Genomic DNA, 24,316 nt, shown 5'->3' with positions numbered 1-24,316 from the left:
AAAAAATATATACACATACAAACATATATATTTAGTTGAATCAATTTATTAGTATTTTGAGTTTGTTGGATTGAACCATCAACTTTTAAAATGGTAAATGATAGTTTGTTTTTTAAAATTAAATTTGGTGTTTGTAATTAGAAAAAAAATAATTTTGGGTTATTTAAATTAGATTAGAAAAAGTAGTTCCAAAAAAAGGTGTTTATTTGGATGTATTAAGTGAAAACTTATAGAGTGGGGAAATAGATTGTTGGTACTAATTGTTTGTACATAATTATAATTATAATTTAACTATGGAGATGAATGTATTAAGATTAATTTGTAGGGGTTGATGCTATTTCACTCCCCACCCACTACTAAAGTTCTCTCTTTGGAATGTTTTCTTTACTTTTGTTTAACTTCACAAAATGGGAAAAAGAGAAAGTTACCAAATGCCTTCATTTTCAAAACCTCAAACTTAGCACTCATCTTGTGGTGCATACCATTTGTCACTGCCAATGCTTTTGGATGGTAAATTTCCAAACAATTAACCCATCCTTATATATTCTTCCTAACCATTTAATCATTTCAACTTTAAAATCTTTAAAATAATTCATACTTTCAACTTTATAACAATTTAGTCCATAAACCATAACATATATAACCATTTAAACCATTTAATTTTTGTACTTTTATTAGCCCTGGAAAGATAACTTAACCCTTGATGTAAGAAAAAGAATCAAAATTAGATGCTAATTTTCATTATTTCATTATTTTTGTACTTATAAAATTGTTGAGTTTCTAAATTAGTTTATCGGTTTATTTATACAAAAAAATCTCAATACATCTTACCTCAATTTCTATTATAGAGATTAAATCGTACAAAAGTTAAAGTATAGAGACTAAATTATTACAAAATTGAAAGGACATGGACTAAATTGTTACAAACAATAATATTTGAACTAAATTATTACTTCCACCAAAGTTTAAGGACTAAGAATGAATTTCAACCCAAACAAAAGCATTGTTGATTGAAACCTTTAATAATTGTTTTGTAGGGTCATTCTTAAATAAATGCAAGGATGATATTTATAGATTCAAGTGGTAACTAAGTACATTTCCAATGGGCAATGCTACAATGAATTTCTATTAAATGAAGAAAGAAGTGAAGAAAAAGGGAGTCCATGAGTGAAGTTTAATCAAGTATGTAAAATTGTCCTTCTAGCTTGCTCTACAAAGCCAATCTATAAGCCAAGGATTCCTTAAGAGTATACTTCTTGGTGACAATGAATGAATGATATAATATATAGATGGATAGATATATATATATATATATATAGTATATAGAACACCGAGGTTCCTAACAAACCAACATTAAAAAAGGGAGTTTCAAGAAAGAAAAGAGATTACCATCCTTCCACAACCATGCTTGTATCCTCTTCCAGTTTATCCAACAATGTTCAATCACAAAGCCAATGGCAGTCGTAGCTTCTCCTAAAATTTTATGCACGAAAATGTAACATGATGATAAAAGTGAATTCGCAGATCTAACGACTAATGTCTAATCTTATGATCATAATGATGCTTGACGCTGAAGTGGGATGGCTTCGAGTTCACAACCATCTTCCGTGTGTTTAGAAGGTCGCATTGAAAAAGATGGTGTTGATGAAGCTACAATGAAACAAAACTTCAATTATGAGATATTTTGTAACTTATATGGATTGAAACAATGGAAGGAGGAAGTGATGACCCACCCTCAACCATATCCTTCGTTCTGTGAAGAAGAAAAGTACCGGCGAGAATTGTCACAAAACCACACATTTGGGTGAAAATCTGGATTGCACCCTGTCGATCCCAATCCTGATAAGAAGTTAAGGAATAGGTTAATCAGCATCAACAATGAAAATTATTCCCGATGAGTCCCGAAAGTTAAGAATGGGCATATTAAAAAGGAAATAGATATAGCTCACCACTGTTCAAAGTGCAATAACGACCAAATGATAGACCCCCAAGTACATTGTACACACATGATTAAAACAGGAAAAGGCAACAAGGAAAGAGTAATGAAGTAATGAGAATGAAAAGAGAGAGCACAGTTTGGAACTTTGTATGAATAAGAGCACACAACAATTAGAAATTCATGAGTGTTCGTGGTGAGTTCTATCAATTGATCACTGATATGAACAGTTGCAGACTACGGATACCAATGGAAGAAATGTGAATCTTTCATTGTTTCTCCTTAATGCTATCATATAGTATCATGTGCAAATGTAAGCGCCTTTTTCATCCATGTATTATTTGTTAGAAGGAAAAATGATATGCTCTTGATAAGGAAATGGTCAGTCTGATAGTCAAGTTTCTAGTCCTAGTTAAAGACGAGTTACATGGAGTAACCATATCATCCGAGCTAGACCCCTAAAATTAGGTCTTCACCAAATTCATGCTAAAGAGTAGGGACTACACAGGGGACAAGTTGTTAGAAAAGCACACATGATAGATATCATATATGTTAACCGAATGTTGTTCAATGTTCAGCCTCATGAACACCCCACGGCTACTTTCTCATCAATGATGAACAAAGTATTCAAATGTTGGTGCTTTAAAGGCATTCTTGTTTTACGCTTGGAATTGGAATGACCACATTAGGCATCCAAATGTCATATTCACTATTCTTTAGAAGCATGAATTGTCTGCCAACTTCATGGGGTGTTTTTTGCTAGAGAACCGTTGGAGTGTCTAGGCAACATTGTGTTAAAGTGAGGATTGACTGCAGGTAAGTTCTGTCTGATATTGGATTGGTACTTCCTGCCTTGAGTTCTTTCAAGTACAACAGACGAAGCTCAAGAGAAGTACCTTTTCCCATCCACAATGTGATGCACAGTCGAATGTGATCGTTGTCTTGGAAACTATTTGAATTGCTTTGTGTTTGATAAAACTTGGGTATTGCATATGGTTGTTGCTATGCTACAGCCAGGTTTTCATACAAATATTTCCATTCTCCAACTCACTACTCCCTTTGGCTGGCTCAGCATTTCTATAGTTTGGAGAAGTGTGGATCTCACTTTAAATTAAGACTTTAGTAAGAGGTTTTTCTGGAGGGTTTGTTCAGTGGATTTTAGCAGTATTGGGAGTTTTGTGATGTCTTGCTTTGAAAGGAATTTAATTATCTTTTCTTGCAAACTTCTTTGGCTAGATTGTTTCGTGTCAGCTGGATTGAAGGTCTCTACTTAATGTTCTCTTCCCGAGCCACTGGTGTTCTTTTAAGGATTTTTATTTAAATTGGGATGCTTTTACACGCGTAAGTTATTACATAAGATGAAACATTTGACTGAAATGAGAAGTAAGGAAACCACTTTTAAGGTGAGAATCAGGTATTCCTAAACAAAATATAATTGACAGAAGTTATTGCCACTACGCCTCCCTGAGAAGGTTGCTTCAAATTTTTATCATTTCCCTTAACCACTATTGGGTACATTGATCTTGTGCTTCGGTTGAGACTGACTTTTAGTTATTCTATTAAGATTCAAGGAAAGAGGCTCTCCCTCCTATCTCAATTGACCCCTGAGTTCAAATTGTTGATAGAAATGATAAAACATACTAGGCATATGAAAAGCTTTTCACAGGATTATATACTATTGGATTTATTTTAGATCGAACATATCCACATGAGTTAATGGTCTTAAACTTAATTCATCCAATCTTGATACATAATGTTCTCAAAGACCAACTGCAAGCAATTACCTTGCTTGTGCATTCTTTTGACCAATTTTTTCCCTTTCTATGGGAAGAGCAGTCTAGCTTTCATTTGAGAAAAAATGAGTAAAAAAATAGAACAAGTAATGGAAAGTCCAAGACAACAAGACGGAATCTAAAAGACAACTACTAACCTAAAAAAATTATTGATTAAGAAAATGATTTTTCTAGACGAAAGAACATAATTGCATAATAAGCAAACAGGACAATTGGCTTACTAAAAGCCTCCATAATTCATGAAATCAGGCAACAGCAACAGTAGAATCGATATTGGAAATTATGAACAGAAAGCTGCTCATCGAAAGCAACATCGATTTCCCTAAAAATTTACAACCCACAAATAGAAATACAAACATAAAATAAGAGGAATATTTGTCAAACTCACAAGTGAAAATCTTAAACTTAATGTGTTCATTGCCTCATATTCATCAGTCGGGAGAAATCAATAATGTGAAGCCAAGGGAAAATAAGAGTTAAATGTCTTTACCTTAAACATAATTATGCTAGCCAAGATGGTCAATGTTGTAAACATCACATAGTATGTAGGGGATACTACAGCAGTGTTGAAAGTATCAAGAGCCTACAATAATAATAAAATACCATCAGAAAATCTCAAATTCTTTTTTAAAAACGTAATCAGAATGGTCATTGAAACTAAGAAGATATTTTCATCACTTCCAGGTTATAGCCTGATAGTTTGTATTCTCAGTTCACGTGTCCGATAAGAAAAATTATGATCATGTCATAGTTTTTCTGATAATTGAAGTTGTATATTTAGAAGTTTGCATGGCACATTGCTCAACTTTATTAATTTGTAATTCATTTATCAAGCATATCTGACTAGAAACCTAATGAAACTTTCAACTGCTTCAATGCAGGAAGTTTGGAATTTTAGAACATGATATCGCTTAATACTTGTGACTATTTACCACAACCTGACAATTGATCATAACAAAAGATTCAGAAGTTCATTTTGAAATAGCAAAAGGATTTTGCCAAGAATGTGCCAACTTCAACCATACAGCATGCTGGAACTACCAATAACCAACGTATGTATACAGCTAACCAACTATATTGTGCCAATTACCAAAAGATTAAGGTCGAACACTAGTTGGTGATCCCTCAAAAGGCAAAAGTGGTTAAATAATTAATTCAATGCTTTGAAATAAAAAAGATGGATACCTTGTTTAGATAATTCATTTGAATGATCACACAAGTAATGACAATCATTGTGAATGCCCAAGTTTGAGGATATGTTAATTGATTCATTCCCAAAAATGTTAACTTCAGGGCAATGCCAAGTGCTTTAACACTCATAACCTGTCAATGCGACTTCAGAAACTTTAAATAGGTTGGTGTAAAAACTAAAAGGAAGAAAAAAACAGATGAAAAACTTACATACCGAAAGTGACCCCACAATAGAACAAACCCCTATGTAGACCATTACATATGTCTGCCCATAACGAGGCACAAAGTGTATTATGAGTATGAGAGTTGTGGCTATCATGAAAGCAGCATACAGAAGGAAAGCTACAGAAAACATGCACATGTTACATTAAGGAGAGAAACCGTCAGTATATTGATACTGATACTCACACAAAAGTTAAAGAAAAACTTAAATGTGGTAATGGAAACAGAATGTCCTTTAGTGTATACCTGGTTCTGTCGCAAGATCCCACACTTCCTTGACAGATACTATCTCACGCTCTTGAGGTGCATGCAGAACAATTGTTGTCGAACCCACAACACATAACACACAACCAAGAATACCAAAAATGTTTAATCGCTCCCTTAATATAATATGAGCAAGAGCAGCACTGCACAAAAAATGCCACAAAAATGGTCAAAACACGGTGAATGCCAAAATGTGTTAAAAACTATGACAGTTTTGTCATCTTGCCTGATAATTATACTGAGTGCACCAAGGGGAGTTACAAGAATAGCTGGTGCAAATGCATAAGCTGCAAAATTAGCAATTTCTCCTACAACCACTGGCAAGTGCCACGTGAAAAATACATCCATTAGAATACAAATCTTTCTGATGAAATATTTAATACTCAAGGTTTTAGTAAAGTAAGAACATCTCAGCTAAATACTTAAGAAAGAAATGCAAAAGGAAACGGAGATCATAATGCAACAAATAATTCTCTCTAGTATTCTCTTACTTGCAAATAAGAATCCACCTACGAAGAAATTGAGGGACAAATATAGAAATAACTGAAGAAGCAAGGAAACTGGGAGAAGAGGGCGTTGTCAAACTTGGAACAGAAGAATGAATGAAAAAGCATCAGAAGCCAATGATTACTACCCACAAAATGGAACGAACTTAGAGAGATTATCTTAGTCTAAAGACACGCAAACACGTGGATAATATATTCCCAAGACACTGATATCAAAAGCAAGAACCTAAATGCATCCGCTTATCAATGTATTAGCCACCGAGGAACAACAGAAATACTTCAGGTACCATTCATCATCTACTAGTTTCGAAATGCGCAATAGATAGAATAACTTCAATGGTTACTTCTTCTTAATTGGGGGGCTTACAATAATTCTCAAAATCATTTCTTCTCAACGAAGCCTTTAAATAAAACACAGCAGCAACCACGTAGATTGGAAGAAACCTTACTAGTTATCATGCCGACCCACCATAATGGTTCATACAAGTAAGAATAACCGCCAGCGCCTGCCAGGTAAAGATTAAGATTAAGACGAAGATTAAGATCAGTAAGGAAAGGCAACCAAAATGGATCCAAAAATCACACGTTCATCTGAGTCGAAAAGTTTGAAAAGAGAAGGGATAATAAAAAAGTGCATTCATCATCACCTGCCCTAACACCAGAAGCCCCGGCTATTTTAAGGCCTTTCTTCTTGACAATAAAGCTGGCACCAATGAAAAAACTAGAAGACAAAGCCAAGACCAAACCCTTGATGTTATCACTGGACATGCCTTTGCGAGGGTCACTCCAGAGCCTCTCCGAACTGGAAGCCGGCCCACTAACCGCCATGGCTGAAATTGAAGGAGCAGTTGAAAATAAGAACTCATAAATCGAAAAGCATCCATTCCATACGATCCATGCAAACTCAATGTAACCCCATCATATTGACCATGCTAATCAGAATGAAGGCGGTTGAAAGAGGTATCATCGAAGAGAGAGAGAGGGAGAAAAAAAAAGACAAGGGAAAATGAGGGGAAAACAGAGGGAAGGGTCGATCGCGGGGAAAGGATGATGAAGAAAGAGAAATTTGGATTGTTCAGTGACGACGAAGATCAAGGAGATTATGGATTATTGATTATTGATGGAGAGAGATGATCATGAAGCGTGGAGAAAAGGAATGGATTGAAGATTGAGGATTGAGGAATTTCGATGGTGCGTTGTATTGCATTGCGTTGGGTTATGGTTACAAAAAGGATGAGATGGAAGTGATCAACTCTGTTATGGGTTTGCTCATACAAACGCCTTTGGAGCCAAATTTCGTTACCAAATATATTAAATTATATACACACATATATTTTTTTTAATATATATTTTGTTAAAATACCATTTTACCCTTCTCAATCTCAAATTTTATTATATTTTTGTAAATACTTTAAACAATTTTTTCATTTATCTAAGTCTATAAAACATACACTATTTTCCAAAGTTATAAAAGAAATGTTAATATAGACATTTTTTATATAAAAAAAATTAACAACTAAATTTATTGAAAGAAAAACTAAACCCAACTATTTAGAAGTACAAATAATAATATCGACTAGTTTTAGAGTCTTTTAACTTTTTTTTTTTAATTCGAAGAATCATTAAGATGACAGATTCGAACTTTTGACTTTATAGTTTTTTTTCATATGAACAAACCAATTGAAACTATACTCTCAAAACATAAGTACGAAAAACATATTTCTAAACATAAGAGCAACGCCAAGAAAAAACTATAGCTATAGTAGCATGAGTAATTTTATTCACCTCCAAAGAATTGTGATAAAAACAATGTCGCGTAATAAGCACTACAAGGCTAGCCGATATTATTCATCTAACATATTACATTACTTGCAAATACATTATTTACCTTCATGAACATAATTTAAAAGACTTGAAATATATATGATTTTCTTAACCATATCAAATTATAAACTTAATCTAATTGGATCTAATTGATTAGTCACTTAATATAGGTCATATCATCAACTTATGAGTAGATACACCTAATTGAAATTTTAAAGTTTAAGTCTGTGTTTAGTAATGATTTTGTTTTTTAAAACTAAACCTAATGATAATCTTTCTCCCTCAAACTTTATTTATTTATTAGATGGCTTTTATTACTTGTTTAAAAAAACTACATCAAAATTTAAAAATTTGAAAATGGAAAAAATTAGCTTGGAAAAACCAAATATATACATTGTTGTAAGAAATTTTTATAAAAATGGACTAAATTGTGTAAAAAAGATAAAAGAAAAAAACAAAATAATTAGAATGAAAAGTTGGATAAGTAAAAGTGTAATAAATAATAATAATAATAATTCATAAGTTTATCTATCTCATATAGTTTCCTTCAGAAATTTCGTTTTTTTCCGCGTCATTTTTCTTGATAGAGAGCCGTACTAAAATGGCCGAGGCGAGCGCCAACATTGGCGTTAATTTTCCGCCATTTTTGAACTCTTCATCGCCTACTTTCTTACCCTCAAGAACTCTGAAACCCGAATTCCCACTAACATCCAAACTCAAACCCAATACATGGAGAACAAAGCCGCTGAATCTAACTGCCTTTGCACCATCTTCTCGTCTTACTTCTGCGGCTTTTACTCAAACGGATGACGGGAAGTTTCAGCCAAGAATTGAAGCTGATAATTCAAGGACGGGAAGGGTTTTTTTCCTGGATGTAAATCCTTTATGCTACCAAGGTAGCAAACCTAGTTTGCGCAATTTTGGTCGCTGGGTTTCCATCTTCTTCGAGGAAGTTAGCCACAGTGATCCTGTTATTGCTGTGAGTACCATCGTCTCTGTATTGCATTTATTATCAGTAATGGCGAGCGATTAGTATGTTTAATTTTGTATGCTGTATATATCTGTATACACACGCTACTGAGTTGGCGCTTAATTTTTATACATTCTTGTGGATTTCGGTTCCAATGTCTGTGTTCAATCCATAATGATGGCTAGGTTTGATATTCTATGAATTATCGTGGCAACTGATTTAACGTATTTAACCATTAACCATCAATGAAAATTCTATGGCTCCTCTATAGCCAAATGGGACACAAAGGTGCTACAGATAAGCTCTCCTAAGAGTTACGAGTTTTAGCCCTGCTTTTGAGCTCCCGTCTCCCGAAAAACTCTCGTATCCAATCGATAGTCATTTGGGGAAACAACAGTTCAGCCGAGACTAAATGCTTTCAGAAGTGACGGACATCTGCATAATCTCTTGATGATGAAAACACGAGCATGTTTCTTTTTATTTTTTAACATGGACCTTTTCACTTTGTTTATGTATGGTTGTACTGTTGTCGAGAAGACATGTTAGAGGACATTGCATGACATAAGGTCTCGAATTTTGTCCACAATTTGTAGGTTGATTTTCTCAGTGACTTGAAGGTTGTTCTTTGTTCAAATGGTGTTTTCTATTTTATGTTTCTAGATCATTTCCAAATTTGGAATGTTGAGTGCCCGTGTGTTCTATTTGCTTCTTCAATCAACTGTTTGTGGTGTGGGAATTACAAGATCAACTTTTAACCGAGAATAAAATATGACTCCCTGCCTGCCCTCCAGCTGAATAGTGTTTCTAGTACTGAAAGTTGGGTAAAATTTTGGATCTCATTTTCTTTAATAGAATTTTGGGACCAATGTTTAGTGCATTGGTTAAATGTTAGGAACTCATCGTCAAAAGTTTTGAGGAGACATTTTCATTTCTCCTTAAGTGTACGTGCAAGTATATTGAGTCTTGCATTATTTTGTGGTCTTTTGTTGGAGTAAGTCAAGTTCATCACTTGGAAGATGGATGTACACAACCATGTAATGCTGCCATATGATTGCTTTTCAATTTTTCTTTGTGCATCAAATTTCTCCTGACTCTTGTTACGCTGTCCCTATAGCCTCGTAACTCAGATTTCGTCATTTTCTTATTTGCATTGTCGGATAGCTAGATATTTTACTTCGAGTGAGGCTTGTTTTCTTTGACTAAATTTCTCTTAATAAAGAAAATGTTATCAGAATCAGTAGTAGCATTATTTCTCTAACTCTTCAAATTTGTTTTGGTTCTGCAGGTTTTTGATGGGGAAGGAGGTAGTGAGCATCGCAGGCTGTTGTTACCCTCATATAAAGCACATCGGATCAAATTCACGAGACCACCATCTTCAAAAAGATTTACAAAGGGAAATTTTAGAACGTCATACCAAGTGATAAGAGATGCTCTAAGAAGCTGTAATGTTCCAGTATGTGATTTTTGTCTAAGTCTAAATAATTTGTGACATATTTGGTTGAACTTATTAATTGTGGTGTGGACTAGCTGCTGTTAATTGCAGCAAGCTGACCTCTCTATTATTTAGGACAAATTTGTTGCTGTCTGAGTATTAATTTCTTAAAGGACACGTCAGGGGTCTTCTTTTTCATGCCAAGAAACTACATCTTGCAGGTTGTAAGGGTTGAGGGTCACGAAGCAGATGATGTTATTGCTACACTTGTGGAACAAGTTTTGCAAAGAGGGGTTCGGGTGGTAGTAGCCTCTCCTGATAAAGATTTCAAGCAGTTGATTTCAGAGGATATCCAACTTGTGATGCCTTTGCCGGAGCTCAACAGATGGTCCTTTTACACCTTAAGGCACTACCTAGCTCAGTACAACTGTGACCCGTGCTCTGACTTGAGTCTTAGTAAGTACTCTGCTACAAACATAGAATGTAGGAACCATTTATAAAGAAAAGTTCAGACACACATACCATTCTTTTAAAATCTAAAAAACGATCAAGCCCTTTTGAATATATGCATGTGTTGACAAAAAATAAAACTAATAATAAATGTTGAAGTATGGTATCGTGATTTGTTGCATAGGATGCATTATGGGTGATGAGGTAGATGGCGTTCCAGGAATCCAACATGTTGCTCCAGGATTTGGTCGAAAAACAGCATTGAAGCTCTTGAAGAAACATGGTTCCTTGGAGAATCTACTCAGTGCTGCTGCAATCAGAACTGTGGGCAAACCTTACGCACAAGATGCACTTACAAAGTATGCCGAATACCTGCGAACGAACTATAAAGTTCTAGCCTTAAGGAGGTTCTTCCTTTCCTTTCAATTTCACCTTACGCATGTCCTTAAATTCTAGCTGATTTCTTGACTGGGTTTTTATGGCTTTTGGTCGAATTGTTGTACAGAGATGTTGATGTTCAATTTCAAGATGAGTGGTTAGTTGAAAGAGACAGACGAAACGATTCGACCATTTTATCTAAGTTTGTAGAAAACAATGACAGAAACTTGCTCGTTCAACCATCTAAACAGGTCTAAATCCCACTATGGGTGAACACATACAGGTATAAAACTAGCTTAGCCTTTGTTAGATTATGATTTTATGATTGGAAAATACACACCTCCATACTATTAGTTGCTGAGATAAAAAAAAAATGTATTATTTATTTTCTTCTCATATGTTGTGGAATGAACTAATCTATAGACAGTATCTTAGGGATCTATTAGTACACTGTTTTTACTCTAAACAAATGTCTCTGTCATTCATTTGTTCAGACAGGTAACTAACATCATCAGGTGGGTTAAAAAATATTCTAATCTGATTTCGCCTCTACTTTACCTCCTTCCAATTCCAGCTGAGTTTAGACAAAAACAAGAAAAATTGTTTCAGTGATTGCATTGTAGTTACTCAGAAAAGGGAAAGAAACAGACGTGGAAGGAAGGAACAAGAATTGAGATGTGTGCTGCTTGTCTTGATTTGGGTAAACAAAACAATAGTTGTGGTAAAACTAAAAGTAGTAGGAAAGGCAGAATGTTCTGAATTTTATTCAGATTCTTGGGGAATATCCTATTAGAAACAGACAGACCCAAATAGCAAAAGCTGTTTGTTGATTTTTGCCACTTATTAAAAAGAAAACCATATCATCTCACTTATCCACATTCTTGGATCTTTCCCTTTCAATCAAAGTCAAAACACGTCAAAGCTTAGCTCAACTGACACATGTATGTTTCTGCAGATAAGAGGTTTCAGGTTCAAATTCTAACCCCAACATTTATTACAATACCTTTATAAATAAAAAATCAAAGTCAAAACATACTCTTTTGAATTTGAAAATGCAATAAATTTTCTTTCTTTTTATAGTTTACAAATGCATACTCAGTATTTGAGTTACTCTTTGATTCTTTTCGGCCAAATATTTATATTCCACTATTTATTAATAAGCTTAGTATTAGTATTATTATTATTATTATCTTTTAATTTTTAATTTAGAGAAGGTAAGTAAGTACAAAATTAGGTGAGGAGAAATAGGCACTTAATGTGATTTTAAAAATAGAATGGAGCAATTGGTAATAGCAATTAAGGCAATTGAAACAAACGTGATTGATTAGAGAGTTGGACTAAAATCGAGTTGGACCAATTAAAAGAGATGAAATCTATCCAATAGGAACCAATGAAAATGATGCAACTTAATAATTAACAATTCGAGTAGAGAGAAAAAAAAAAAAAAAGAACCCAAAATAGAAATTGTACTCTGCCATAAGAACTCATAAAACCTATCTACTTTTTGTTCATTTTGTGTAAGGGTCTTTCGCACAACAAATAAATGTTTGAATTTTGAAAGTCATTTTTGTGAAAATTATCTAAGTAGCTTTTGAAATAATTTATTGTATTTTCTTTTTATCGTTTTTATCCAAATAATTTGAATAAAATTTCAAATGTAATATAATAAAAAACAATTGTTGTTGTTACAAAAATTTAGATTCATTCTTCTGATATAGACTATATCATATTTACAATTTAAAATATTACTTTACACTTAACATCTCTTAAGTCAAATGGAGAATTTTTCCAGGTTAATCATCTCTTTGAATTAATTTGTAAATGCATTAAACATGTATCAATTCAAATACTAAGAAAGTTAGAAATTTAAATGGATACAATTATTTGAAATTTTGTGATTTAAAATAATTTTTTAACAAAGAGAAAAATTCAAAGCAAAATTTGAAATAATATATACTAAAAAAGAATTAAATTGTTGTGTGCTGTTTGTATATGTAAAAGTATTTGAGGAGCGTGAGATGGGCACGCTTAAAACCACACAACCCTCTTAATAATAATCCCTTTCTCTTTCTTTCTTTCTTTCTTTCTTTCTTTCTTTGTGATTCCAATTCAATCCGCCATGGATTTCCTTAACAACTACTGAACCCTTTCTTCTCCACCAAACCTCACTCCCATGGCTCTTCTTCTTCCTCATCTCTTCCCTTCACTCTCCCTTCACTCCAAATCCAAAGACAATTCTCTTCTCTTTAAACCCTCTTCTTCTTCTTCTTCTTCTTCTTCTTCTTCTTCTTCTTCTTCTTCTCCTTCTCTTTCGCTTACCAGTGTTCATTCTCCTCAGCTTCAAGGCTCTCAACTCGCTTCTCCCCCTGGTTCTCCCGATTCCCGTTCCGATAAGCCTAGAGATGACTTCTATGTCAATCTCGGCCTCGCTGTTAGAACTCTTCGTGAAGACCTTCCTCTAATTTTCACCAGAGACCTCAATTACGACATTTACAGGTACTTTTCTTTCTTTCTTTTAACGTACGTATTTCTGTTTTTCTTATTCATTTCTTTCTCTCGTCTCCTACTTATGTTGTTCTGGTGGGGATTTTCCAGGGACGATATAACTTTTACTGATCCTCTCAACACGTTTACTGGTATTGAGAGGTACAAATTGATCTTCTGGGCTCTGAGATTTCATGGCAAAATTCTTTTCCGTGAGATTGGAATTGAGGTTTACAGGATTTGGCAACCTTCTGAAAACGTTATATTGATTCGGTGGAACTTGAAGGGTGTTCCTAGGGTTCCATGGGAAGCTAGGGGTGAATTTCAAGGAACTTCTAGGTATAAAGTGGATCGAAATGGGAAAATTTATGAACACAAAGTTGATAATTTAGCATTTAATTTCCCTCAGCAATTGAAGCCAGCTGCATCAGTCTTGGATTTGGTTTCTGCTTGTCCTGCAAGCCCTAATCCAACTTTCTTGTGGGGAACAGAGGATTTGCATTGTTCTTCATGGGTTGAGCTTTATCAATCTGTGAGGAGAAGTGTAGGAGGAGAAGGGTATTTGATTACACAAGATGGATTTCTTACATGTTCATAGTATATTTTTACAATTCTGCCTTCTTGAATATAGATTTTCTACTACGTAGCCTTTTTTTTTTGTTTTGTATTCTCACAATTATCATATTTTGATAGCAAGTAATAGAGTATAATAAAAGGAAAACGTTGTAGACACTCTTATGAACAGACTCAAGGATTTGGCAGCCACGGTGGGGGAGAAGGAGGAGGAAACACAATGGAAATAGAAGTGGCAGTATCCAGAATTGTCTTATTGTTCTGTGTTTGTTCTGTCCACAATCTTGTGAAGAAAATGATAACATTGTAGTGAATAACTGTCAGTTCTTTATATATAGGTAAGTGAGGTGGGTGGTGACAGGTTCTTGTTTATTTTGATGTGTTATATAGCTATGTATACAGATGATATTATTGAAATTGTATAGTTCTTTTTATTGCCATTCTTATGTATCATGAGCTAAAAGTAATGGGGATGAGATAAAAAATATATTCTTTTTTTACATATGATTCATTCCCCACATGTCCTTCAAAATGAATGAAAACTAACATTTTGATTAGGTCGAAGTACACTTACTTACCACATCTCATATAGTATTATGTTGGGGATATCACTTCCGCTGCAAAAAGTTCATGGTCATATCTATTGCGTTTTTCATTTTTTTTCACGCGATGGAATATTGGAGTTAAGTGGAGAAATAGAAAGTATGATAGACATGACCATCAAATTAAGGCTACACTACATAAAATGCAATAAGTAGACTTTCAAGCAAGTGTAAGGTTAGTTTTCATTTGTTATTTGAGGCAAGTCAATAATTGTTTAGCAGAGATGGAAATGGATACGACTTTGAGAAAACTTACAGGTCAAAATTGTTGTACATATCTGGAAAAGCAGATCCATTTTGATAACGCAGTTTACAATTATGCTGAATTCCGGGAAATTAGGGGTTTGGGAGGTGAAAGAGATCTAATTTCAGGTGCTGAACTCGGAAAGAGAGTATTCAACTTGTGCATGAGAATATCTGATCTTGATGGAATCTCATTCAGAAGGAATTGTTGGACAATTGGTTTCTTGAACCACTCCATCACGGAGTCTCCTGTTGCTCTCAGAACCACCTTACTGACCTCAAATGGCGATTCCACAGAGCTCAACATTTGAGCGATCACAAGCTTCAGAGTAGGTCCCGTAACCAATTTTATGCGCCTTGGAACTATTCCGTAATACAACATTCTTTTCCTGAACCGATGGAGAGTGTGCACAACTGCTATTAGAGCAGCACCAACTGACAAGTTCCTAACATCGAGGGACCAAGCAATGTGTTGATCAAAGACGATGGCTTTTGGAAAGAGTTTATTCTCGTAAGCAACTTTCCAGATGCATCGAGCTCGATTTATTTGTCCCATGAGAATGAGATAATTGAGGAGAACATTAACAAAGTATTTCGCACTGCTCTCTTCCAGCTCATAGTCAATGCTCTGAAAAAACTCCCTCACAAAAGATAAAACCGGTTGTTTTCTTTGTTCTGTTCCAGTGAAAAGTCCACACAAAAAAGAATGTGCCTTGTGTTTTGTAGTACTGAGGATGGACATCAAATATCTCTCCTTTTGCTCTTCTTGACACCTTACAAGATGGGCCAAGATGGATGTGTAGAGTATAAGATCAACTTTTGCAGCAGAGTTTACATAAGTTTCTAAGAGAGGCATAGCTGACTCGTACATCCCTTTCTTCATGCATGACTCAAACAATTGCCTGATAATAAAGCTATTAGTTCTTATTCCAGATGAACCCATGAACTGAAGCCACCTCAAAGCAGAATCAACAGAACCTTCCTTAATATACACCATCAAGACGTCGCTAGCGCTCACACTGACAGAGAATCCCATGGCCTTCATTTCAAGTAAAACTTTTGCAGCAATATCGATAAGTTTCTTATTAGCCAGGAGTGTCAATAGAGAAGTGTATGTATTTAGCCCGAGCCTCAAACCTGCATTAGTCATAGAGTTGTAGAGTTTCATGGCAGCATCTACGTGCCCTGACGCTGCCTGCATTTCCAAGAGACAGCAATAAGTCGATGGGATGGGAAGAAATCCAGCTTTCTCCATTTCAGTGAAGACAGACATTGCAACATCAAGTTTCCCTGATTTGGCATGTGACTCGACAACCATAGAGTACAAACCAAAGTTAGGCTTAAAACCTGCCCTTTTCATATCATCCCAAAGCTTGAGAGCAGTATCCAATTTCCCAGCCTTAACATGTGATTCAATTAAGGAAACAAACATCAAAGCGGATGGTCTTAGCTCAAGCAGCTGCATTTCCATGTAAATCTTCATCGACGTGTCAAGCCTCCCAGCTTTCCCCATAGAATCCACAAGAGATGAATAAACATTTTGGGCAGGACGATATTTTTTCTCTTTCATCTCTTGAAAGAGCTTCATTGCTGCATCAAGACGACCTGATTTTGCCAAGCATGGTATCATCAGCTCAAAGGTAGATGCATCTAAAGAACACTCTGCTCCTGCCATGCTCTCATATATCTCGAAAGCCTTGTAAGGTAGACCCTTGTTTAAGAACAAGGTTATAAGAGAATTGTACGTTTGGGTATCAACCTTGAAACCTGAATCATGAATCTTCTTAAAACAACAGAAAGACACTTCCAATTTCTCAGCTTTAGCCAAGTACTGAATCACACGATTATATGCACTGAATGAGACAGTCTCATCACTGCTCAAATCACGAACAACCTCATCAAACAACAATTGAATTGCATCAAAATCTCTTCTCTGATTCAACCCATCAAACAACAAACCATAGCACTCATCATTTGGCGAATACCAGGACTGCCTCTTCGCCCAACGAAACAAGCTCAAAGAAGCCTCAGCATCATCAATAATCTTCAATACTTGAGTGATGTGCGTCATATTTGGAACAAATTGGAGCTTTTCAAGCTGGGATTCCAACTCTGGACCCCATTTCCACCTCCTTACAACCTCAACTATCTTTGCAACAGCCGATGCATTCAGAAAGGGCTTTTTGAGTCCACCCACCATTACATGATCATCAACACCTGGTTCAACCGATCGAACACCTTTACCAGAGAAAATCACACTCCCCGACTCATCTAGATACTCTATATCCTCAGTCCACTCTCTACCCCCATTCCCACTCTCCTTTCCAGAACAATAAGATCTAGTAAAACTACGATTATTGAAAACATGTGGGTTTTCAAGAAACTCAGAATTTCTGGGTCTTAAAACAGAATCCGCTTCTCGCCATGGAAACGATGAATCGAACCATCTTGTCTGGAAGAGGAAGGAACCCGATAGAAGAATTCGACGTTTGTGGAGTGGATTTGAGGACCCGAGAAGTAGTTGTACAGCACGAAAAGGAAGCATACTGAAATTGGGTTCAGTCGTTCCCTTCACTAGATTGTCAAACTGAATAAAAAAAGGAAAATGGGAGAGAAATTTGTTCAGGTACCCATATGGTTGTCGTGAAGAACAGCCGGTTCGGTTGCAGACATTTTTACAAACAGGTGGTGGGCAGCAGAGTTTGAGATTGTATTCTCAAACGAAACGAGTGGGGGTTGATTAGAAAATAAATGCCCAGACCTTATAGGAAAAATCTTTCTGATTCTTATTGGCAAGTGGAAGAAATGGGAGAATGATTGATAACCTGAAGCTTAAAGTCTACACTGAATCGGCTGGGCAAAGGTTCTCTCCTACCTTCGAATAGCAAGAGTGTACTTGTCCACTTCTTTTGCCTTTATACATGTCGTTCCCTTCTTTTTATTTCCCATTTACGATTTTAGGTTTTGTTCTAATATTTTTATTTTCTTTTTTTAAACTATCATAATTTACTTTTTTTTAAGAAAATAGAACATTTGGAGGTTTATGAAATTTTACTTTAAGATTGGTTCGAAAAATATTATTTTTAAAATACAAAAAGTTGAGTTTGTAGTAATTATAGGGAGTTATTCAGGGAGTTGACACGAATAAAATAAGAGATGTGATTGTTTTAATAAACAATGAGTTGATACAAATAACGAGATAATAAACTTTTTAATTTTAATTATTCATGAATTAAATGTGAGTTTTCTTTGTTCGACCCAACCCAACTCTTCCCAATCACCAAGAGAATTATCGTTATTTTAACTGTAGGTATAAATAAAATTGTTGAAAGTTTAGTATTCATGCAAGAAAGTGTTAACAATTTCTATCTAAGTATTAACCTATAATAATATTTTTACATTTCCTTAAAATTTAAGGGTATTCTTAAATAATTTTTGAAAGCTAAACGATGCTTTTTATACAAAATAAGCGTTTTCATTCCAAAATGATAATAAAGGTATTTTTGAAATATTATGAAAGTTTATGAATAATTTTTACATTTAAAAGTTTAGTGAAATTTTTGACACAAAGTCAAAAGTTTAAGGACTTTTTTTTGTAATTTAGCCATAAAATATATCAATTTTTTTATTGTTTGTCAAACTAGAAAAGGAAAAAAAATTTACATACCGTTTGGTGCTTTAACAATTTTAAATCGTGAACTAACAGTTGTATCTATTATCGTCATCTTGAACATAATGTGTTTAATATAGACTATAAGTTATCGATATATTTATTTATTATACGTATACATATTCCTTTTAATATTGAATATTTAAATGATAGTTTAAAAGTTTTCTTTTAACTACAAGTTGTGGGATAAAATATGGGAACAACTCTCAACAAAATCTTGCGTTAAGATATTTGCCTTTTTGAGTGAATTATGTAGGTAAAAAATTTACGGTTTGGTTCACCAATAATTAAAAAAAAACAAATAATTACGATGATATGCTTTTAAATTTATTATTTTTATAATGTTAAAAATATGACAGGGACTCTGTTGTCATATTTTTTGAGGGCTATTTTTGCAAACTTCTCTAAACCCTTTTTTAACTACTCCTCGTATAATAATTACCCACTAAAACGTCCCTAATTATTTTTAATTTGATACAATTAGCGGTTGTGGTCGACGCCATTTCTTATTCTTCTTCACTCCGTCTCCTTCTCTGTTTCAGCAGCTACAAGCGTTACCGGCTCCTCTCTCCCCTTTCATTCGCCGTCGTTGCCGCCTTCTTCTTCCGTTCGTTCCGCCGTAGTTTCCCTCTGGCGCTTATTTACTGATTTTTTACTCCCTTCTTGTTTCTGGTATTGTTCCAATATCCATCTATACATTTCTTCTTTGTTGAGAAGCAAAAATTAGAACTTTTCTGATGAAACAATGGTTTAGGATTTGTTTGTTTTTCTCTTTTGCCTTTAATGACTTATTTGTCCATTTTGCATAATCTTATCGTGCTTTACAAGATAGAAATTTAGCTAAAAAAAAGAAGCAATTCTGTGAATCGGGCTAATTAGAGTATTTCATTTTTGCAATGAGTAGAGACTGAATGAATGAAAATCTCTGATGTTGAAAATAAGGGACACTTAATTGGACAGTTGAAACTAACATACTTGTACACGGGAAAGCGATGAAGCTACAAACAATTGAAAGACATTTTGAGCAATTTTCTTCCCGATCAAAACCATATATTATTAATTTGCCTGTGAACCTATTCGCTTGCCTTGTAGGCAATTGCATAGGGAGGTGTGCATTTCTACTTTGTATTAAGAACAATAAAGAAAATCTTACTTATCGTTGCGGTCTGTAACCGTTATGCGCTGTTTTGCTTGAAAGCTTACAAGATTATGCAGCGGAGCATGCGGCGGCATCTTTTACTTGCAACCAGATGCTACTCTAGAATTTCTCCACCACCACCTGCTTATGCTAAGCCTATCATTAGAGTTTCCAACAACATAGCACAGTTGGGTAGTCCTAAAGAAGGCCCAAAGGCCCGGCAGCTCCTATCACTGCCCCCATTTCCTGGTTACCCTTTGCCCGGGAAGAATCAGGTTGGTGTCTCTGGGGAGTCAACTCATGTCACTGCCATAAGATGGGTCAAGTATTACTTTGATGAAATTCAAGATTCTCAAATTCAGTCCCATTTCAGAAAAGGTCTTGTAAGTACGAACATCTACTCCTCTATTAGCTTTTCAAGTATTAGCATGTTATTAAGTTGTGAAAAGTGAAGTTGTGTTGTTTTCCACTGTGTTATGGTTGTGTTCTTTATTGTTTAGTAGTGTTAAAGGACCTAAGCGAGCATTCTGGCATTTCACATTTCGCATTAGAGGTGTCAGGATTGCTCAAGTCACGTTTCGTGTCGCACGGCAAGGTAAAGACGCGTGCGGGGCGGGGCGTGACATGTTTAAGGATATTCCATAACGTCAAAGTTACTTATGAACCCACAACCCCAAATCAAGAAAGAGGAAAAGGATTGATGGTTATCTGATCAACTTAAATTTATCTTCCTTTTTCCAGGTCCAGGTGGAATGCCCACAATTGGGTGGCTTGGATGAAAAAGGAAATTTGAAACCTATGAGAAAGGTACTGTTTCTTGAGTAGATAGCCTACTCTCTTATGATTCATTTACCATTTCAATGACGACATTTTTTAGAAGCTTCTGATCTATTGCTTACGTGTACATAATATCTGGTTTCATTTTGTTCAATCCATGGTGGCCACCTATCTACAAAATAATTTCCTACGAGTTTCCTTGACACCCCAAATTTTGTAGGATTGAACGGGTTGTTCCATGAGATTAGCCAATGTGCACGTAAACTAGCCCAGAAGCTCATGGATATTTTAAAAAATCTGGTTTCATCTACTTATTGAAGTCATTCTTTGTTGGTTGTAAGACATTTAACTTTTTATTAGAGCAATTTCAGATCAGGAGTGGTGAGATTATGGAAACTGGGGCCCGGATCCATTTACCCGTGTCAGTTGCAGAGATGAAGGTTGCTAGGAGATTTGACACTATACCAAGTGGCACTCTATACCCAAACGCTGATGAAATCAAGTACTTGCAAAGGCTTGTCAAGTACAAGGCAAGTACTGAGTTTAACTTGCATTCTCCTCTTTGCTGTTTGCATCAATCTCCTCTTTGCTGTTTTATCCATTGATATACAAGCTGTTGCTATATAACATATACTCATTTTCTTGTGTAATATCAGTTACCTGAGTTGAGATTGATGGTTAATTAATTTCCTTCTCTATATTGCTTCATTTTACCATGGCATATGATTTTTGTTGTGTGCTAAACGTGATTTCATTTGTTTCTTAATTTTGAAAATTTCAGGATTCCGCTATTATCGTGTTAAATAAACCACCGAAACTACCAGTCAAGGTTTTCCTCTTATTCTCGTTTATTTCTGGTGGTGGGTGGGCAGGTGGGGTTGGAAGTCTGTGCTCAGACATTTTGAAACAATTATGGTATTGTCAGGGGACTCTCCCAGTTCATAACAGTATGGATGCATTGGCGGATGCAGCATTATCTTATGATTACGATGATGGACCCAAGTTGGTAGGCTTCTTGTTTGCGTTTGAGAAACTGTGTAGATGTTATTAAAAAACTGTGTTGTGAATGAAAACAGCAAGGACACTATTTGTTAGCCATTTGATCTTTAATTTTTGGCTTTTAGTTTTTGAAAATTGAGCTTAAAAACACTACTTCTCCCTAATGGTTTCTATACCTCGTAGGATTGTTTTTAAAAAACCAAGGTGTCGTTTGAGAACTAAAAAAATGTAGTTTTAAAAAATTTGTTTTGTTTTTGGAATTTGACCTAAAATCAAAGTTTTTAGTTAGGAAAGATGTAAACCATGATAAAGAAGTTGTAAGAAAACAAGCTAGTCATATCAATTTCAAGGCATTTGTCTCCTAGACTTGAGATAAATTTGTAGGGATAAAACTCCGTTGTATTTGTAGTGGGTTTTTCTTATTTTTCTACAATCCAAAGTTTTGGTTTTCATTGATAACTTAACCCCAACTAATCCCAACTGTAAGAAGTCATATAAAAATTATGTTTCCTTCATTTCAAGAAATGGTGTTTATTTCTTCAAAATAAGAATGTATAAGCTATGTTTCCTTCATTTCAAGAAATGGTGTTTATTTCTTCAAAATAAGAATGTATAAGCTACTATATTTCTTATTTTTCATCATGTGGCATCTTTGGTTGCTTTGTTCTATACTCAATGCTCTTCCTGTATCTATTCTTATGGATGCACATTTAGGTTCACCGTTTGGATAGAGAGAGCAGTGGGATTCTCTTGATGGGGAGAACAAAGGAAAGTGTAGACCACCTGCAATGGCTATTTAGCAATATAAGAAATGCGAAATTTACGTGTAAGGTGCTTAATTAAAAAGAATGCATTTATCTTCAAGATGTCATTTGTCAATCATCTAGTAACTATGGCCAAGAAATGTTCTAGTATTTCTAATTGTTTAGACTTTACAAAATGCTTGACAACGATCTTAGGCTTGGGAGGAGGCATGTAATGCAACATATCAAAAGTATTGGGCATTAGTAATTGGTTGTCCCAGGGAAAGAGAAGGCGTAATCTCTGCGCCTCTGTCAAAGGTTCTCTCACTATCTCTCTCTTTGGGGTCAATATTCATAATTCTCACTCTTTTCAGGATAGATTGATAATTATTATACAATCATGTTCGAGGTGCAATGGTTGGCAGTTGGTTTATGTGTAGTTATTGGAACTCTGCCTTTAGATCTTGAGAATATGGGTCAAACAAGTTTTTCGAGGATCAGTTCATGTCGCTTTAATTATGCTATAATTGATTGTAGGTGCTTCTTGATGATGGGAAGACTGAGAGGGTTGTCTTGGCAAACAAAGCATCCATAGAAGCTTCTCAGGAGGCAATCACTGAATATCGTGTGCTTGGTCCCACAATAAATGGTTGTTCATGGATTGAACTTTGCCCTCGTACTAGTCGAAAGCACCAGGTACTTCAAGCGCTCGCTTTCTTCCCCCTATGCACAAGCTTGTTCAAATTTATGCATAAAATTCTTAGGGAAAAATATCCAGTTTGGTTCATGGTTTCGAGTTTAGTTTTCATTTGGTTCCCATATTTTAGAATGTTGCACTTTTATCCTTGAGCTTTGAGTCCAATTTTCATTTCATCTTTGGATTTCAAAAGGTAATTTTTCTACCCTTGAATTTGAAGGGTAGTTTTCATCTAGTTCTTAAGTTCCAATTTTAGTATGGGAAACTAATAGGGATTCATAATTAGTGAAAATTAATTTATTCATAATTAATCTGATAAACATACATTATCATCAAGAACCAAAAGTAATGAGTTAACCCTAAAATGAAAAATTCAAAAAGGAACTGAAACTATACTCAAAACTTAGGAATAAAATATACAATTTTTTACAAGATCGTAACTGTATGATCTTTAGTACCAAACCTGTAATCCATCAAGGAAAGTGTTAATCTGCATTCATCTGTTCTGATTCTTTATGGAGACAAATGCTCCTTCCTACTCTATAGTAACTTCATTTTGTACATATTACCATCTTTCAGCTACGGATCCATTGTGCTGAAGCTCTGGGCACACCTATTGTTGGTGACTACAAATACGGTTGGTTTGTTCATCGGAGGTGGAAACAAATGCCCCGAGTCGACGTTGAGCCGATCAGTGGGAGGCCGTACAAGTTGCGAAGACCAGAAGGGTTGGATGTGCAGAAAGGGAGTGTTTTATCCAAGGTGCCTTTATTACATCTTCATTGCAGAGAGCTTGTTCTTCCCAATATTGCTAAGTTCCTTAATGTTTTTTATGGTAAAGGGCCGAATCGGCCGGTATCTAGCTTCGACTCCGATCTCTTACGTTTTGTAGCAAGAATGCCATCCCATATGAGAATTAGTTGGAATTTGATGTCTTCCTATTTAGTATGATTATCTTTTGAGTTTTGTAAGTTATATTTTTGGTGTTAAAAATAATGTCTCTTAAAGTTCTATTTTTTATATATGATAACCCGATAAATTTATGAGGTATAATTCACAAAATAATATGTATATATATATATATATATAAACAAATTAAATTAAAAAATTCCTGAACAGACCCTTACCCTTAGAAGGATCTCAGAAATTCAGATTTCTAAATCCTCCTCATTTCTGAACTTCAAACATAGACATCTAATTCCTAGATCTCAAACACATGCACATGTAATTTCAAGCCATTAGAACCCATGAAAGGCATCTGTAATTCATAGGTATTAAAACCCTATCAAATAAGTCCACGAACATTTGATTTTTAATGCACATCAAAGGTCTTAAATTGAAGGTAATATAACTAAATAATTGGGAACTAAAGATTCAGGTTTTAGTGATGTTTAACTTTTAAAAAAAAACTTTGTATTTTCAAG

General features: G+C 34.9%; 5 protein-coding genes across 6 annotated transcripts; 3 read left to right on the top strand and 2 right to left on the bottom strand.

The window, feature by feature from the left end:
• Positions 1 to 1,270: 1,270 nt before the first annotated feature.
• Positions 1,271 to 7,188, bottom strand: LOC101218991 (probable magnesium transporter NIPA4). The gene is made up of 9 exons (XM_004138603.3): positions 6,560 to 7,188; positions 6,362 to 6,418; positions 5,633 to 5,723; positions 5,389 to 5,549; positions 5,135 to 5,262; positions 4,915 to 5,052; positions 4,220 to 4,312; positions 1,734 to 1,839; positions 1,271 to 1,650 (listed from the first exon to the last, which is right to left on the bottom strand). Exons 1-9 carry the CDS (start codon positions 6,738 to 6,740, stop codon positions 1,553 to 1,555), a joined length of 1,053 nt encoding a protein of 350 aa, XP_004138651.2. The 5' UTR covers positions 6,741 to 7,188; the 3' UTR covers positions 1,271 to 1,552.
• A 1,096-nt stretch (positions 7,189 to 8,284) lies between these two features.
• Positions 8,285 to 11,898, top strand: LOC101219234 (5'-3' exonuclease). 2 transcript variants are annotated; one of them, XM_011651594.2, is made up of 6 exons: positions 8,285 to 8,715; positions 9,992 to 10,159; positions 10,360 to 10,594; positions 10,773 to 10,995; positions 11,094 to 11,249; positions 11,461 to 11,898. In XM_011651594.2, exons 1-5 carry the CDS (start codon positions 8,338 to 8,340, stop codon positions 11,221 to 11,223), a joined length of 1,134 nt encoding a protein of 377 aa, XP_011649896.1. In that variant the 5' UTR covers positions 8,285 to 8,337; the 3' UTR covers positions 11,224 to 11,249; positions 11,461 to 11,898. The 2 variants fall into 2 exon arrangements, with proteins under 2 accessions (XP_011649896.1, XP_004138652.1); XM_004138604.3 differs by lacking the exon at positions 11,461 to 11,898 and having other exon boundaries at positions 11,094 to 11,436.
• Positions 11,899 to 12,970: 1,072 nt separating this feature from the next.
• On the top strand, positions 12,971 to 14,463 carry LOC101218604. The gene is made up of 2 exons (XM_004138769.3): positions 12,971 to 13,462; positions 13,562 to 14,463. Exons 1-2 carry the CDS (start codon positions 13,140 to 13,142, stop codon positions 14,046 to 14,048), a joined length of 810 nt encoding a protein of 269 aa, XP_004138817.3. The 5' UTR covers positions 12,971 to 13,139; the 3' UTR covers positions 14,049 to 14,463.
• A 320-nt stretch (positions 14,464 to 14,783) lies between these two features.
• Positions 14,784 to 17,795, bottom strand: LOC101218842 (pentatricopeptide repeat-containing protein At1g79490, mitochondrial). The gene has a single exon (XM_004138770.3). The coding sequence runs from the start codon at positions 17,411 to 17,413 to the stop codon at positions 14,942 to 14,944; it is 2,472 nt and encodes an 823-aa protein (XP_004138818.1). The 5' UTR covers positions 17,414 to 17,795; the 3' UTR covers positions 14,784 to 14,941.
• A 1,221-nt stretch (positions 17,796 to 19,016) lies between these two features.
• Positions 19,017 to 23,945, top strand: LOC101219471 (RNA pseudouridine synthase 3, mitochondrial). The gene is made up of 10 exons (XM_011651592.2): positions 19,017 to 19,210; positions 19,737 to 20,059; positions 20,418 to 20,483; positions 20,825 to 20,983; positions 21,235 to 21,282; positions 21,379 to 21,459; positions 22,167 to 22,283; positions 22,412 to 22,513; positions 22,733 to 22,891; positions 23,472 to 23,945. The coding sequence occupies exons 2-10, from the start codon at positions 19,748 to 19,750 to the stop codon at positions 23,841 to 23,843; spliced, it is 1,416 nt and encodes a 471-aa protein (XP_011649894.1). The 5' UTR covers positions 19,017 to 19,210; positions 19,737 to 19,747; the 3' UTR covers positions 23,844 to 23,945.
• Positions 23,946 to 24,316: the final 371 nt, after the last annotated feature.

Source organism: Cucumis sativus, chromosome 2 (assembly GCF_000004075.3).
Source record: "Cucumis sativus cultivar 9930 chromosome 2, Cucumber_9930_V3, whole genome shotgun sequence".
Taxonomy (NCBI): domain Eukaryota; kingdom Viridiplantae; phylum Streptophyta; class Magnoliopsida; order Cucurbitales; family Cucurbitaceae; genus Cucumis; species Cucumis sativus.
The sequence above is the reverse complement of the archived record's forward strand: the minus strand, read 5'-3'. Positions and strand labels throughout refer to the sequence as shown.

Coding starts and splice junctions, on each gene's coding strand:
- LOC101218991 (XM_004138603.3), bottom strand. CDS start 6,740: ATGGCGGTTAGTGGGCCGGCTTCCAGTTCGGAGAGGCTCTGGAGTGAC. Junction 5,550..5,632: donor GCACTCAGTATAATTATCAG/GCAAGATGACAA, acceptor TTTTTTGTGCAG/TGCTGCTCTTGCTCATATTA. Junction 4,313..4,914: donor AAATGAATTATCTAAACAAG/GTATCCATCTTT, acceptor TTATTATTGTAG/GCTCTTGATACTTTCAACAC.
- LOC101219234 (XM_011651594.2), top strand. CDS start 8,338: ATGGCCGAGGCGAGCGCCAACATTGGCGTTAATTTTCCGCCATTTTTG. Junction 10,160..10,359: donor TAAGAAGCTGTAATGTTCCA/GTATGTGATTTT, acceptor TACATCTTGCAG/GTTGTAAGGGTTGAGGGTCA. Junction 10,595..10,772: donor GTGCTCTGACTTGAGTCTTA/GTAAGTACTCTG, acceptor TTTGTTGCATAG/GATGCATTATGGGTGATGAG.
- LOC101218604 (XM_004138769.3), top strand. CDS start 13,140: ATGGCTCTTCTTCTTCCTCATCTCTTCCCTTCACTCTCCCTTCACTCC. Junction 13,463..13,561: donor CTCAATTACGACATTTACAG/GTACTTTTCTTT, acceptor GGGATTTTCCAG/GGACGATATAACTTTTACTG.
- LOC101218842 (XM_004138770.3), bottom strand. CDS start 17,413: ATGCTTCCTTTTCGTGCTGTACAACTACTTCTCGGGTCCTCAAATCCA.
- LOC101219471 (XM_011651592.2), top strand. CDS start 19,748: ATGCAGCGGAGCATGCGGCGGCATCTTTTACTTGCAACCAGATGCTAC. Junction 20,984..21,234: donor AAAGGCTTGTCAAGTACAAG/GCAAGTACTGAG, acceptor TGAAAATTTCAG/GATTCCGCTATTATCGTGTT. Junction 21,283..21,378: donor CACCGAAACTACCAGTCAAG/GTTTTCCTCTTA, acceptor TGGTATTGTCAG/GGGACTCTCCCAGTTCATAA.